Source organism: Planococcus citri, chromosome 4 (assembly GCF_950023065.1).
Source record: "Planococcus citri chromosome 4, ihPlaCitr1.1, whole genome shotgun sequence".
In the NCBI taxonomy this organism is placed as follows: Eukaryota; Metazoa; Arthropoda; class Insecta; order Hemiptera; family Pseudococcidae; genus Planococcus; species Planococcus citri.
Genome location: NC_088680.1, coordinates 1,499,952 through 1,516,332, shown reverse-complemented (window position 1 = coordinate 1,516,332; position 16,381 = coordinate 1,499,952). Strand labels below are relative to the sequence as shown.

At 35.2% G+C, this 16,381-nt stretch overlaps 3 protein-coding genes across 7 annotated transcripts in view; 2 read left to right on the top strand and 1 right to left on the bottom strand.

The window, feature by feature from the left end:
• Positions 1–3,060: 3,060 nt before the first annotated feature.
• On the top strand, positions 3,061–5,451 carry LOC135843281 (ubiquitin carboxyl-terminal hydrolase 16-like). 2 transcript variants are annotated; one of them, XM_065361110.1, is made up of 5 exons: positions 3,061–3,723; positions 3,872–4,163; positions 4,242–4,363; positions 4,436–4,563; positions 4,637–5,451. In XM_065361110.1, the coding sequence occupies exons 2-5, from the start codon at positions 3,897–3,899 to the stop codon at positions 4,684–4,686; spliced, it is 567 nt and encodes a 188-aa protein (XP_065217182.1). In that variant the 5' UTR covers positions 3,061–3,723; positions 3,872–3,896; the 3' UTR covers positions 4,687–5,451. The 2 variants fall into 2 exon arrangements, with proteins under 2 accessions (XP_065217182.1, XP_065217181.1); XM_065361109.1 differs by having other exon boundaries at positions 3,061–4,163.
• A 48-nt stretch (positions 5,452–5,499) lies between these two features.
• On the bottom strand, positions 5,500–10,274 carry LOC135843280 (uncharacterized). Of its 4 annotated transcripts, none has more exons than XM_065361106.1 (12): positions 9,933–10,274; positions 9,713–9,783; positions 9,504–9,626; positions 9,234–9,423; positions 8,916–9,061; positions 8,720–8,837; positions 8,443–8,600; positions 8,226–8,369; positions 7,831–8,114; positions 6,183–7,153; positions 5,929–6,083; positions 5,500–5,836 (listed from the first exon to the last, which is right to left on the bottom strand). In XM_065361106.1, exons 1-9 carry the CDS (start codon positions 9,985–9,987, stop codon positions 7,848–7,850), a joined length of 1,272 nt encoding a protein of 423 aa, XP_065217178.1. In that variant the 5' UTR covers positions 9,988–10,274; the 3' UTR covers positions 5,500–5,836; positions 5,929–6,083; positions 6,183–7,153; positions 7,831–7,847. The 4 variants fall into 4 exon arrangements, with proteins under 4 accessions (XP_065217178.1, XP_065217176.1, XP_065217180.1 ...); XM_065361104.1 differs by having other exon boundaries at positions 8,699–8,837; positions 9,933–10,273; XM_065361108.1 differs by having other exon boundaries at positions 8,699–8,837; positions 9,345–9,423; positions 9,933–10,273.
• A 169-nt stretch (positions 10,275–10,443) lies between these two features.
• Cals (calsyntenin-1) overlaps positions 10,444–16,381 on the top strand; it is an 80,993-nt gene continuing 75,055 nt past the window's right edge. The window contains exons 1-2 of the mRNA XM_065361096.1: positions 10,444–10,751; positions 11,099–11,256. Of these exons, the coding sequence (XP_065217168.1) occupies positions 10,664–10,751; positions 11,099–11,256 (246 nt within the window). The 5' untranslated portion in view covers positions 10,444–10,663. The remainder of the gene's footprint in view (positions 10,752–11,098; positions 11,257–16,381) is intronic.

Genomic DNA, 16,381 nt, shown 5'->3' with positions numbered 1-16,381 from the left:
AATATACCTAAGGTGCCGAAAGACAGATTAATGCTGAATTGCTGAGTAATCGGAAGTACAACACCAACGAAGCTGACGACGGTAATGAAACACTATCCTGAGTCAAGAATTAAAATTCACAGTGGAATGAGAAAAACTTGGGTACTATTACGGGTACAAAGTTGGAAAATATCAACTTGAGATAATTAGGTGAAAAATATTCAACATTGTTATTCCAATTACGTAAATTATTCAATTAAATGCCCGAACGCGGTAGAAAATAGCACCATCTTTCACGAAAGCTTTGTTCTTTTCGCATTTACTTTTTACACTAGTGTAGCTTGGTGTATTACACTGGAGTAGGTGGTGTACTCCACTCATGCACCACTCACACCAGTGTATGAGGTGGTGTAACATTTATTTGGTGATGTTTTTTTCATCCCATTTTTGTTATCATCATCACTTCCGATAGTTCGTAAATAGAATGAAATAAGCTTTTTTACAATTTCACTCTCCATTTACAACTTTTCTTCAATAAATTAATTCACATTTGAACGCAAACGCAAACAATTATCATCAACAATCAATTCAATTTCAGTGTGCATGGCAGTGTTGCAAGAGTGGTGGTTTCAGCACTACTCTCACTCCTTACTCACTCCAAAGGAAATGTCAACACTCTTACTCCACTCCTACTCCACTCCTTACTCCCATTGTTTTTCATTATTTTTCAGGAATTTTGACTCTACAGATATTGAGTGATTGATTATATCCATAAATTAAAGGTGTAAGATGGTAAAAGTATATCAATAATTGATAAAATAGTATCATTGATGATAATAATGAGAAAAACAGTAAAATAAACAACTAAAAAAATTGAAAATACTGAAAATACGTGAGTAACAGCAACATTTTGATGTAATTTAGTCACAAAATTAGGGGAAAAAAGAGGAGTAAGGAGTTTTGATCAGGGATGGAAGAGCCGGGAGCGAGCCGGAGCCAGAGTCTGAAAGAGCCGAATTTTTTGAGGAGCTAGAGCCAGAGCCAAGAGCCAAATAAATGAAAATGCAGAAAAACATCAAGAGCTCTCTTGCAAAAGAGCTCCTTATTTTACTCAAGAGAGCCATCATCATAAGGAGTCTTTAACCTGGAAAGAGCCAGAGCCAAGTGGGAGCCCACAAAATTTTTCAGGCTCTTTGGCTCCCTAAAAGTAGAGAAAAAAGTTAAAAAATGCGCACAATTTTATCAAAAATTCAACTTTTAACTCACATTTGTGAAGAAAATGAAGAATTTTTAAGTTTTTTTCCTCATTGAGAAATGAAATGAAAATAAATGCAGTGTATTTTCATTTTTTTCATCGTTTTTCACGAATTTTGAACTCTAATTTAAAGAGCCAAGAGCCAGAGCTGGAGCTGGAGTGGGAGCCGAGAAATTGGAAGAGGGAGCCGAGAGTCAAAGAGCGGAGTCGGGAAGAATTGAGGAGCGAGCAAGGAGCCAAAGAGCTCTTGTAAAGAAAAAGAGCCAAGAGCCAAGAGCGAGCCAGAGCTGAAACTTGCGGGGAGCTGAGCCAGAGCCAAGAGCGGGAGCCCTGAATTCAAGGCTCTTCCATCCCTGGTTTTGATTTGACAACACTCCAACTCCACTCCTACTCCTTTCAAAAATTCTCACTCCTTGCACTCCTTACTCCTACTCTTACTCCACTCTTGCAACACTGGTGCATGGTGTACACCATCTACTCCTCCTCCAGAGCAGGAGTAGATGGTGTATGCACCAACTACACCAATGCATTACACCAGAGTACACCCGACTGAATAGAACACAAACTTGCCTGCACTAGTGTAAAAAAAAAATGAAAAGAACAAAAATCCTACACTTTCTACACCAGTGTACACTAGTGCAGTAAATTTGTGCGAAAAGAACAAAGCCAATACCACCTATAGTAAAAGGCCTGAGCGCTGAATCGTTATCACCTTCTGACGTCACACCTTAAGGGGACACGATTGTGTTTACCATTTGAATTTTAACGTATACTTAAATGGCGAGTTCGTGAAATTGAGTAAAACTTTCGTTTAAAAAGTTATAAAAATGATGATATTTTAATTAATATTCGTTCTAAAATGTGGTATAGTGACGAAATATTGTTGTTTTCAACTATTGGCGGTATTGGTTTACTTTCTTTTTGTATAAAAGTGAATTTTTTGCAATCTGTTTGTGTTGTGACTGATATCAGTGATATGTGATTTGATTTGAATGTGTAGATCTACATAATCTTATGAAATGAATTAAAAAATGAAAACTGATGTGTACTAGTGCCTGTGTTTTACTGGAATAACGTTGCAGTGAAATGAATAGTGAACCATATGTATAATCTACAATGCTTTTTGAATCTGCAGCATGAATACAACCATCCAACTACAATGGATATCTAATCAAGAAACCATTACCATCTCAAACCAATTAGCTGAAAGTGTTCGAGTCATTAATTTATCACTCAAGTTGGTCAGCAAAATCAGAGAAATTGTTTTTATCAATCACATTGCTGCAGAGGAAACTAAACAGTTACCTGTCATGTCATAATGTGTGGTTTTTATGGAATACATACATTGGAATAGAGTTGATATCCATTTATTTTAGTGGGATTTTGACAAGTTAACGAATATTCAACGATTATTTTATTCTATTTCACCAGTGAGTTTTGTGATTTCCTCCAGAAGTAGTGTTGGCCTGAGAATATTCTCAATGCGCATAATCTGAGAATATTCGCGAATATTCGCGAATATTCTCGAATGCTTGGAGAATATTCTCTCAAAAAAATAAAAATCATGATTTTTTTCAAAAAAGTTGAAGATTTTTCTTCAATTTTCCACAGTTTACAAGTTTTACCACTACTTTTCTTTAAAAATTTCCAATTTTCCTTGATAATTTGAAACTTTTTCATGGAAAGTTTCCTATTATCTCTAAACTAAGCAATAATGTTCTATTTTTTGAAAAGAATCTGCGGAATATGCGCAGGAAAATGCGCATATTCTTGCGCATGCGCAAGCAAAAAAAGAATATTCGCGAATTTGCCCAACACTATCCAGAAGGTATAATTTTGTCAAGTTTATTTGTATAACTTTCATCTTTAATGTTGAAAAACAGTGTTGTTTATAACCTAATTTTTTCATTTTTTTTCATTTAAATCATTCCTACGTGATCATAAATTCATTATTCATGTGAATAAAATATGAAAAATAAAATTTTCACCGGATTTAATTCGTTCGAGTGCATTTTTCTTTCATTTCTACAGTGTATTAAGATATGTTAGATACGTAAGTATACCCCGTTAGTGATGACGTCACAAAACAGCGCTCAGGCCTTTTACTATAGGTGGTATTGACAAAGCTGAAGTAACAGCGTAACAGCGAAAACTGAACTGAAGCATCAATGATCAAGGTCACAGAAAAAAATTTGTACCAAAATTTATTCGTGTCCATCGATGATCTCGGATCACACCTCACCGACCTCACCGATGACTTTCAATGGTTCCACTTCCATCCGGTTCGGACCTGTTTGTGATCGGATCGATCGATCGATCAGATTCTGATCGGCTGATCGTTTCGCTGATATTTGATAAGATAACTGATAAGCGATACAAATAATTTTTTAGATGAGAAATGAGAATACAATAGGTATTATGATAATTGATACATAATTACGATTCTATTTTCGTTTATTAACATTGCTTTCTAGATACTTATAAATAAAGTAAGTGACTACACAATACACATAAGTACACATTTGTTATTTGTTTCAAGTACTTGATTTCTGCCCGACAGATCGATTTGAATGATTTTTGTAACTTATTACTAATGCAACGGCGTACATATGCATTTGTTTTCTGTTTGGTGTACAGTAATAATTATTGACTAGTGTATTCGATGGCTGGAACAGAAGAACAAACCCAAGACGCTGATAGTCCTGAGAAGTTGATCACCAATAAGTCTTGCTGGAATTCTCACCAAGTGCATTTTTCACTTCCTTCAGCTGATCCTACTCCTGCTTCTAAAAGCGGTTGCCAGCATATCAACAAGGCTATCGATGCTACTTCAGTTAGAAAAGCTATCATACGTGCTGGCGGGTTCGCTTCGTTGAGATGTGTCAGTTGTGTAGCAGAATCTGCGAGTGATTCTGAAGAGATAGAAAAGGTAAATTGAGCCTATATTCGCACTTTGTATAGTCATTTTCCGAACATTTATTTCTAACTAGGCATGCCATTGTTTTAGGATTTGTCTCTGTGTTTGAAATGTGGTGCCTCTAATTGCAACGATCATTTGCTAAAGCATTTTGAAATTCTTCGTTCAGATCCTCATACATTATGTGTAAAGATTGAAGACTGGAGTGTTCGGTACGTGATGATATTTCTATGTGTTTGTTTCGCTGATGTAAATTCTCCACGTGTTACTTATACCCATTTCAGATGTTGTAAGTGTGATATTGATGTGCCAGTCGAAAATAATGGTAAATTAAAAGAAGGAATTAATATACTGAAACAAGAGCAAAGAAAACCATCGAGAGTAAAACCAAAACCAAAGAAGGCCACTTTCGGTATGTAATGTTCAATGTACCTACAATATTATATTTTAAATGCAGTTGAATTTTAATTTTGATGTTATTCCAGAGATGACAGATAGTAAACCATCGTCGGTAGCATCCGTGGATGTGCCGTAAAACAACAGCTCCTTTGACCAAAACTGGACATGCGCAAAATCCGAAGAAATTTAATGTTATGATTTACGGTATTCCTATGCGAGATGATGAAAATCTAAAAGACATGATAAAACACCTCGCGAGTAAATTGGGTGTTAATTTGAAAGACTTGGACATAATTGCAGCAGATCGATTATCATCAGAATCTAAAATCCCGCCGGTAATTGTGAAACTACACTGTGGTGAAAAAAGAGCCAAACTGATCAAGGGCGCTATTAGAAAGAAACCAACCGCAGAGTTATTGGGCTTCAAGGAGAAAACCCACATTTACGTTGGTGAACATCGCTCTTTAATAAATGAAACTCTCATGAAGAAAGCTGAAATGCTATTAAAAAGAAATGGCTTAGTAAAATATATTTTTCCGAAAAATGGTGAAATTTTTGCAAGAGAAACCGACAATTCGCCTTTAATCAAGATCACGTGTGAAGAGAACATTAAAGAAATAGCATACTCGATCCAAGCTAACCGAAAACCGAGACCCGCTGCCTCTTTTCCTAGCATCGGAAATAACGTACCATCCGGATCAGCTGAGGTAAACGTGAACACCGGCAGAAGAAACCAGAAGAATAAGTAAAAGTAATTATGTAATTATAGCGAACAGAACTCTGGTCTCAGACTCCGACACGCCCCATCAGCAACAACCCACCCTGATGTAAACCAACCATGAGAAAAACCATTTTTTTTACTTCGTTATTTTTAATTTAAGAATATACTTATTACGATTACTGTAAATCTATTTTCGTGTTCACTATTCGGAAATAAGTAAGTAAATGATATTTCAAACAGAGATTTAATTCAATTTTCAAATCAGCGGTTACATTACATCAATCAAGTTTTGAAGAAAAACAATTTCTACATTACATAAATTCCATAGTATAAATTTTGTACCCATGCCACGAAGAGTTCCTCATAATGAACAAACCGCTATCAAAACTAGATATTTATTTATTCTATGAAAATTTAGGTATCATAAATCTTCAAAAGTGACGGTGGTGTTCTAGGTTTAAGAATACAGAGAGCGTACTTAAGTAAAAAGCTTTTTGCTTACAAAATCCTTGTTCAAATCATATTGCAAAGCTTTTATGGTTGCTTTTTGACGAACAGCAATGACCTAACAACAACACAGAAACAGAATAATAAATTGAGCTAGTTCGTTGATTATTTTTACACACCAAAAATATAGGCATCATTACTATACGTTACCTCTGCTCCAGAACACAAGATCTTCGACATCTACGTCTTCGCTAACTGATGTTTTGGAAAGTTGTTAGGTTAAGATAACGCTTCGAGTTTTGCAATCGAGCAGTGATACGTAAAGTTTTCGATCTAATCGACCGACGACAGGGTTGTAGCAAAGCCTATAAAAATTAATGCAACAGAAGATAAGTTATATGTATGTACGATAGCGTTGGTAATTGGGTAGATACTAGATAATCAAGGATAAATATTGAAATTACGCTATCAATCCGATCGGGTTAATTAGTGGCAGCGATGATAGTAAAATTAGACAACGGTTGAACGCCGTCTGTATCACGTTCACCGCTAATCACGTCAATTTCATCGCTTTGATCGAATGAAATTCAGTTTACTTTCGGTATAAGTAACTAACTGCTTTGGCGATCATAATCACAGCTCGAGCAAGTTGAGGCCTATAGAATCAAATGCCTACTTCTCCACTTTTTTTCGAAAATGAGTTAAGCATGGTTTGGTATACTACAACATGTCCCGCATCTGATGAAAATGTCAACATTTGAATTTCGGTCAAGGAAGTATGGTAAAACAGCGTGTAAAGTTAGGGGTTAGAATCAAAACTCTACTTTTTTAATGGAGAAGTCGAGTTTTCAAACGAACCTGGCGGATTTCGAATGAAACACTAGTGTTATGCCTTGAAATTAGGCTTGAAATTGAATAAATTCATCAAGTGAGGACCCTTCCCCCAAAAAACACCTTTCATTTTTATTAACAAAAATTATTTTTTTTTACTTTGAAAAAAAAGGAAAATAATTTCAATTTCCAAATGAATGGTCAAAAATGCAATATTATTTTAATTTCTCAAACTTTCCAAGCTTTCTTCAACTTTTATCACCATATTACTAGAAAAATTTTTGATTAAGTGCCCTAAAACGATGTAAAAAGTGTATGGTTGGAGACAAAACTCAACTTCTCCTAACTTCAAACTGCCCAGGAACTCTTACGGCAACGCGTAGGGTAAAACAAACATGTGGGTCACTATCGTCTTGTTGGTACAAAAATATTAGACATATTACCTCGGTATTTTATGTTACGATAAATGCTAGGGAGGTTTTTTGCGTTTTTCTCAAAAAGTTCGAAAATGGAGAAGTAGAGATTTGATTCTAGTGGCCTCAAGTTTCTTTTTCCTGTGCCTGATATACCGTGAATGAGCACACCGCACGAAATATACTTTCACCTGAAGAAAACACCGAGCATGAATTTCCATCGAAATAAAAGCTAGAGTTGGTCAAATATTATAATCTGAGATTAGAACGTTAAGCATCGTATTACTTAAATCAGAAATAATGTCAGTGATTCCACCTAATTACAATAAACAAAATTTTTCTAAGCACGATTTCTTCTACCTTCGTATAGATTCGTTTGAATTTTCCAAATGGTATTTGAGAGAATATTGTATAATTTGTTTGGTTCTTGATTTCGATTTTCAAAGAGGAAAGATTATCGTTCGAATTATCAATGAGATCTTTAGACGATTGATGCGGCAATCGCAATTATTATTGCGTTTATGAACGAGTCTAGCTACGTATCGCATGACTTCCAAAAAATAAATTTAAGAAAATACATCAGGTTGATAGGTGTTCCTCGTCAGTTTAAAAAATGTTCACCGAAGGGAGATTTTTTGATAGAAAAATTTATATTATATTTTTGCAACACAATTAAAATAAAACCAAATGCATAATTAACACAACATCAACGCTGATTTATAAAAAAATAAACTCAGGAATTACCTAGGTATAGTAAGTAAGTTTCTCGCTAGGTACACAAATATGAACGGATTTCACAATTTATAAAATGAATGAAATGTAGCGAATGAAAATATCAAAAAAATTTCAATTTAAAATGATATCTCACGTTGTGAAATTTTTTCCTTAAATCTGCCTCTTTCTATGTTTTTTTCCACTTCGGAGCTGTTGAGTGAATGTTGCCATTTCCCCATGTTGCAAAACGGACACTTTTTCTTCTAATTTCTGAATAGCACATTTCTGATCTTTCATTTGCTCTCCTTGAACTTTAATTATACGCTTCTGTTCGTTTATTTGCTTTCCCTGTTTGCGAACTTCGAGCTTTAGAGCTGTCAACTGCTTCTTTATATTTACCAATTCGTTGTCATTTGGCATTTCTTTAGATACTGGAGTCTGAAATTGAAACAACTGATGTGAGAATCATTCAATTACAATAATTACATATATGCAATATATGCATAAGTGTTCACTGTTCAGTCTTAAATAGTAGCATCAACTAGTAACCTTTGCTGCACGAGATCGACTTGGCTTCGGAGTGTAATCTGATTCTTTATTAACGTCAGGTTCAGCTTGTGGAGTATTCCAATTTTGGCTTGAGAAGTCTCGCCATTTGGCCGCTATCAACATCATCAATTTTCCAACTGATGCCTAAAAACATTAAACCTCACGAATAATCATTCACTCTAATTAGCTAGTTATTATACAAAATCAAAAGATTTACCTTTGGATTTTCTTTGGCCAGAATAGGTCGCACATGACAGCAAAACGATTTATAGGTAGTTAAATTTCGAAAATCAGCTTCTGTGTATTGTATTTTAACATCGTTCAATCCGAAAGAGCTGCAAACTTCTTGCACAGATGGCATTGCTGGTGAAGTACCTACAAAACATTTTGAAAATGAAACAAATGAGCAAAAAAATGTTTAAAACAGGGTTGGAAAAATGACGCAAACATTTCCAAACAAGAAAAAAGCTTACTAGATTTGCTGATAGAATTACTTTGATGATGTTTCGTCGTAATGATTCGAACAGATTCAGCACGTTGAGTAGTCCAATTTTGGCTGGAGAAGTCTCGCCATTTGGCCGCTATCAACATTATCAGTTTTCCAATTGGCGCCTAAAAACATTAAACCTCACGAATAATCATTCACATCACTCCAATTAGCTAATTACCCTACAATATCAAAAGATTTACCTTCGGATTTTCTTTGGCCAAAATAGGTCGTACATGGGAGCAAAACGATTTATAGGTAGTTAAATTTCGAAAATCATCTTCTGTGTACTGAATTTTAACATCGTTCAATCCGAAAACACTGCAAACTTCTTGGACAGATGGCATTTCTAGTGAAGGATAAAACGTTTTGAAAATGAAACGAATGAGCAAAAAAATTTTTAAAACAGTAATGGAAAAATAACGCAAACATTTTCAAACAATGAAAAATGTTGACTAGATTTGCTGAGGGGATTACTGCGATGATGTTTCATTGTAATAATTTTAATCATAGTAAATTACCATAGTCTTTTGTCGAAGCAGTTACACCAGTGTCAGAAGCAGCAGAAGCAGCAGAAGCAGCAGAAGTGGATGCAGAAGCTGAAGTTTGAGTTGAATTACCCTTTGACTTACTACATTTCGATTTTTTGGATTTACGTGAACCGCAATCCGAATCTGCTCCGTTTTCAGAATCGTACACGATATAATTTTCCTAGAATTTGCAAAAAAAAAAAAAGTAATAAAACCGAGCAAAATGATTCCTCTATTACTGATCACAGCACTATAACGTACTTCTCCAGTATCAGTGAGTTTTCGTTTTTTGGGTCCGTTTTCCTTCCTCGTATCAGTCTTGATTTTTCGTTTTTTACCTTTTCTCTTCACCATACTGTCTTCTGGATCATACTTTTCATCTCCCTAGAACCATAGAAAAAAATAAGACGTTAAAATAAGCTTCAAAATCACTCTTTGTAGATAGGTAGGTAAGGTAACTATCTAAAAACCTCAGCGATTTTCTCCTCATCGGGCAGTGCAGAATTGTCAAATTTTCGGCTATTGGTTTTACGTAGAACGTCTGCGAAACAAAATTACTCAATGTACTAAGTCAGTGTTATTAGATCAATTATAAAATTTATGTAAAATTGTAAATGAATGACTCTGTTTAGCAAAAGCATAGTCATGCGAGAGTGAATTTTTCAAGTGGATAAGATGCTAAATACTTACTTTTCGGTACATTTAACTCGGGTGGAATTGCAGAGTTGTCTTTACCCTGAGACATATTGGGTTTCGTCGCAATAATCGTGTTATTTTGACTGCCTCGAATGTCTTACTCCATTGAAACAACGCTATCACAACCCTTACTCATCGAAGAAGTACTGTCTTGGCATGAGGTTTTCGCATTGAAACAAATGAAAATATCAGCAGATTCCTGATCTAATGCAGTGAATTTTAATCAACATTTACTTGAAAGTTGAAAATGATGATTCAAAATCATAATTTTTCCATCTTTGGAGGGAAACGAAGGAAAATTCGAAAATTCGAAATTTTGAATTTTGTAAATATTTTGATTTTGCTTCGTTGATAAGATAACGAAGTTGGCGCATGCGCATAGACATTGTCCTCCGAGTACCTTTATTTATCACATTGGTTTCTGTGATTCTGTTCGTTTTCATCTGTGACAATCTCGTCGAACCACTGAAAAAATCACCCGGCCTTAGTTTCGCGCTGGAGAATCACTGGGGTGGCCACTGTTTTAGTGTTTTTCTTCGGATTGTTTTATGATTTCTGTATCTTCTTGTGTTTAAGAACGTAATTGTGTTCTGGTTTAATACTCATGTGTTTTTAATTAAAAATCGCGTTAATTTCGTTGAAATCGGTGCTTTTATGCAATACTAAGTGATGAATTACAATTAGTGCGCGTTAATTTTGGGTGCTTTGCTCGAAAAACCGTTCAAATGTTGCGTTTGTTGGTGTTTCCCGTGCTTCTCGTTCACATTTGTATTTGTTCGGAAACTGGAAATTCTGTCTACTATACGGATGGAGGTATATAATATATCATATTCGAATCACTCGTTACAATCATTTCACCATCATTTGACATCAGTTCGTGTTCTTGGTAGCGCAGAGACACTTTCCAAGTTGCTACCTAACACTGCAAATTGCCATCAGATCATGCTCGATAATCCTCCTATCACCGAGCTTTTTTTATCAATCACTTGCGATTTGATTGCATTATTTTATCATCTGAAAACACTTACGAATGATTTCCATACACTGCAAACGTATAAGAACACGAACATTTGTTCAAAACTGAATCTATCGTGTTAACAAATAGAGTTCATTATGCAAATTTCTATATATGGTAAATATGTATTTTGCTTTTGTTGCAGTTCCAAAATTGAACGTTGGTAATTTAGAAAGCGGTTACCACGGATTAGTGAAAGAAAATGAAACTCTGGTGGAGGTTACTCCTCCTATCAGAGCCACAGGTGCTGATATTTGCAGCTTCAAGATAATAAACAAGCATCATACGGATGCTCCATTCGAGGTACGTCCAATTTACAAGACTATTCCTTCGGTTCGGTTTGCTGATTACCGCTGATAATGTTGCATAATGACGTTCATTTGCGACAATCGTCACTCTTGTCAATTGACTATACGATTTACGACGACTTATTCTCTCTGCGTGAATAGCTCGTTTAATGTATACATAAATAAAACCGCCGATGGTTTCAAATAAACCGATATTATGATAGGTGTCTCGAGTGCGAGAATTTACATAATTGTCGCGAATAGCTGCTGCATTTTATAACCTGCTTGTTTGACGTAAGAAGTATTAATACGCGCTTGAAGAATATTCCAAATATTAGCCGATTCCCTTCGCCCTTCAATTTCGAGTAATGGTATTCCGCTGTCGTCACGTTGGAAATGAGAGAGAGAGAGAGAGAGGGAAAGTGTTGTCATTAAATTTTAAAAACAGGTTCAAAAATAATGTAGGTGATACGAACGAATTGTAAATTTTAAATAGGTTTTATATACCTGTTGGTATTATTTATATGGCGATGTGTTTGTGTGTGTGGTGTTTTTTTTTTACGCGAAGGGAATAAAAATATAGTGAAAAAAATTACACATTGACGTACGAATTGCTTTTCCGTGTCGAGTCATTTTCCATGCAGTTACGACGAATGGGTCGGACATGGTTATGTGTGAACTGGGAAGGCGGAAAATCGATGTTCGAGACGATGAAAAGCCAGAACAGCGCTGTTGGCGCATGTATCGCGTTTTTTCCCTCGTTGGCACGACGGTATGCAGAAAGGGTCGAATTTATTGACCATTTGCGCGACATCGAAAACATTTATTCTCAAAATAAATACGATAGTACGACTACCTCACCGTGTCGTATTCTCTAACCTACCCTATCGAATGATGTTACATTTTTTTTCCTATATTAGAATTTCTTCTTTACGAATATACGTAAGAGGTACATTCACATCCAATCCCATTTCGTTGGTCGTTTCACAAAACATCATTCCAAAGTGCAAAACTAATAACCGCCAAGTTGTTGAGAAAACGAGCGCCTTTAAATCACGTTTCAAGCGCAACAGCATTTTTTTCCATCTCGTAATATTCGAATTTCGAAACGTCGATGTCGAAAAATATTTGTTCGTATTTTTTTTTACCATTTTTTTCCTTTTTTTTTTTTCATCAAAAGCTGCGAAAGAAAAAGAAAAGGCGTAATCGATAATGCGTACTTAATCCTTTAACGCACGTGCTCTCTCCTCCCTACCGCTTGTTACGAATACCACAATAATGAATAGTGATGGTTGTTTCTTATAGTATAAAGAATTAAATACCTTAAGTTTGTGCGACGATGCCATTTTGAATTACAATTACTCGTCACAGGCTCCTCCGGTGTAAAAGACCTTTTTTCTTTTCTTTTCTTTTTACTTTCGTTGAGAGAGACGTCGAAGCCCTTAGGTAATTAGAAATTGATTAGCACTTTCGAATGTTCGGCTTATTTAAGTTGTCTCTGTTAATCTAACCGTCTTAATTTTTACACCGCACGACGTCGTGTCTTTGTCAGAAAATTACTCTTGGAAATCTTTTTCGAAAGAAAAATATTTATCGGGCTAATTCCGTCCAAGAGCAACAATTGACGAAAATGTACCGAACGAACTGAAAGCTGTACCCCCAGTGTGCTGATCCGCAGATGCTGCTTTTAAGTATTACAGCGAGGGCTCGAAAGTTCGAAATTTTCCAGAACTTGCGGTCGAAGAAACTGAAGATTCTAAATGATGGCAAATTGTAGCATTTTTTACGCTGAAACTAAATTCGTAGGTCTAGCGAATCTTAAAAGCTGCCACCAAAGTCCTGGCAGAATGAGTTGAATGGGGCAAGATGTGGAAAATGTCCAATTCTTCATTTTGGAACGGGAGAGATGAAGTGAGTGGGGGGGGGGGGCTAATCGAAAAAATTATCTCAGATAGCACGTGACACATCGGAATGCATGTTTTTGGGGTCGCAGGATTATTCAATTATGATGATATTTTTCACATTGCGGAGTTGGAGAGGGAATGGGGCAGTGATCAGGCCTTTTTTTGTACATCTTTTCTGAGGGGGGACGCTAAATTGAAGTTGCAAGCCCCAAATTTTCATACCACCCCCACCCCCCCCCCCCCCCAATGGAGATGGAAAGCTGGTTAACACCTCAAGTCATTTTGGTCAAGCGACTTCTTGAAAATTACTGGAGCCTCTAGTAGATTTTTTTGAAACTCGAAATTTCCACAAAATTTCATCAAAATGGAGCTGGAAAGCTGAAAATTATTCTGCAAACTAATTTCAATACGCTACGAAGTCAACTGCAGGGGGATTTCAAGTCATTTTGAAGTCTCCGGCGATTTTTCGAAAATTACTGGAGCCACCAGCAAATTTTTGAAACTTGAAATTTCCCCAAAATTTCATCAAATGGAGATGGAAAGTCGAAATTCATTCTGCAAACTAATTTCAATACTTTACGAAGTCGACTGCTGGTGGATTTCAAGTCGTTTTGGAGTCTCCAGCGACTTTTTGAAAGGTCGTGTGACGTTTTTTGGAAAATGGAAATTTCCAAAAAGTAGCTGGAAGCTTCAATACAATTTGAAACCACCATGTAGTCGACTTCATATCGCATTGAAATTAGTCTGCGAAATAAATTTCAGCTTTCCATCTCCATTGATGAAATTTTGTAAAAATTTAAAGTTTAGAAAATCTGCTGGAGCCTCCAGTAATTTTCAAAAATTCGCTGGAGGCTCCACAATGACTTGAACCCACCTGAAGTTGTCTTCAGAGAGTGTTAAAATTGGAGTGTAGAGTAATTTTCAACTTTCCATCTCCATTTGATGAAATTTTGTAAAAATTTAAAGTTTAAAAAATCTGCTGGAGGCTCAAGAATTTTCAAAAAATTGCTGGAGGATCCAAAACGACTTTAAATTTACCTGCAATACTTTGTAGCGCATTGAAATTAGTTTGCAAAGTAAATTTCAGCTTTCCAACTCCATTTTGATAAAATTTTGTGAATATTTCGAGTTTCAAAATTTTCTGGAGGCTTCAAAACTGCTCAAAACGGTTTGAAACAGTTTCCAATCGATTTGGCATGTCGAAAATAGGGTATATCCCAAATTTCAGCTTTTTTGGTCAATTAGGTAAAATTTTGATTTTTTCCGTCATTTTTGGCCTGAATTTGATTTTCAAAAATTCACCAAAAATCGAAAAACGCACTTCAGAACTTGAAATTTTGACAGGTGAACAATTTTTGCCTGATCTTTCGATCTACCTGTGTAAGGTTTAAAAAATTTCGTGCAAGGCCTAAGTATATGTTGGAACGCAAAATCTGCGATTTCGGCTGATCTGTCAATCAAAATGGCCGCCATTTTGTTAGTGGTGCCACTTTTTATTTGAGTACAAGGGCTAGAAATGTTGCTCAGGACTCCCCCTTTGAGAAAAAAGTTGTCCAGATTTACGAATTTTCATCGTAATTGTGATCTCGTTTTCGCACTTTACTATTCCGATAATTCAACATTTTTTTTAAAAGTTACCAAAATTTATTCATTTTTTCATTTTTTTCTAATTCGTTCATTTTTTTAGTTTTTATGGAAATTTTTCGATAGTTTCGAACTTTTTTTTGAAAGCCCTGAGTGCTAGTATTAGGTGGGTCGTTGTTTTCCACTTCATTTGAAGTTTTTTTTGCAGCCTTTAGAGAGAAAAATTATGGACAAATGACCTCGATAAGATGTAGAAAAAAATTCAGTTTTTAGTCGATGCCCTTCCCCCTCCTTCTTCCCTCCTGTAATCACAATTTTTGAGAGTGGATACCGGAAAAATACATCATCAGACCAAATGTTTAAATCCTGAGTCAATTTTCCAATTTTTTGGCAAATTTTTAAAAATTTAAAAACAACGAAGGTAAGAAACTTGATTTTTGTTCCTGTCGCGTTTCAAACTTTTGAGAATCGATCGGTGATGGTTTTCTGCTCTCCTGAGGTCTCTTGTTGCGAACTTTTTGATTTTCCAGTTTTTGAAAAATCCTATAAGAACGTCTCAAAATGAGTTCAGTAAGTACCTACAAAAGTAAATTTACGATCCGAACATTCAATTTTTCAAAAATCAAAACTAAAATTTAGTTCTTACAGGTGTGTTTGATGTTTGATTTTTGAATGTTTTTTTAAAAATTTTTTATAGTTTTTTAATTTTTTTTTATTCCGGCTGTGCTAAAAACACCAAAAAATTATCGTTTCATGCCAAATAAGATTTGATTAAAATTGTTACTTTTGCAAAAAAAAAATCCCTATCAAAAATTATTTCCAATAAGCCTAACTTTTTTGCTTGCAATTATTCCTGCCTAGCTCTTGTTCAAATTTTCATGATCTTGTTTTTTGCCATAAATTGCCAAAATGCCAAAAAAAAAATTCATCCTCCTATCAAAAAATTACGAAAAAGTCTAATTTTTTTGGCAATAATCGCCAAATTTTTCAATTTTATGTTAAAAATTTCTAATAGGTAAGCTTCAATTTTTTGTACTAAGAGGGCATGTTTTCTGACAAAATAGCTACAATATTGTTTTTTTTTTCAAATCGTTTTTTGTCAAGATTGCTGAAAAGTCCCATTTCTTGCTAAAAATTGCTCAAAATTTTCGCATGTTTCGAAAAACTTTCCAAACAGGGAGTTTTATTAAATAATTCGCTAAGATAGTCTTGCTTTTCGCTGAAATTTCCAATCTTGTTTTTTGTCAAAAATTGCCAACAAAATTTACTTCTCGACTAGGTACAAATTTTCAATAGGCCCAACTTTTTTGCTATAAATAAATAAAATCACTGTTTTTTACTTTTTTCTAAGAGTTGCCCAACTCTCAATTTGTTTTCCAAGAATTGCCAAAGGTTGCCATTTTTATACTGAAAATAGCCGAAAAATCGCATATTCCACCGAAAAGTTACGAAATAATATACGAGTAACTTTCTTGAAAAAAATTTTCACAAAGTAGTTATCAGTTTTTGGATAGTAAAAACCTCGGAAAAAGCACGATAACAGGAAATGTGAGCAAAAAAAAACAAGTCTCTTTTCTCGTCGTTTTTTCTCAATTAAAATTTTTCAACTTACAAGAGAACCTCTTGAGGTGTCACACTCCGATTTGAACGGGA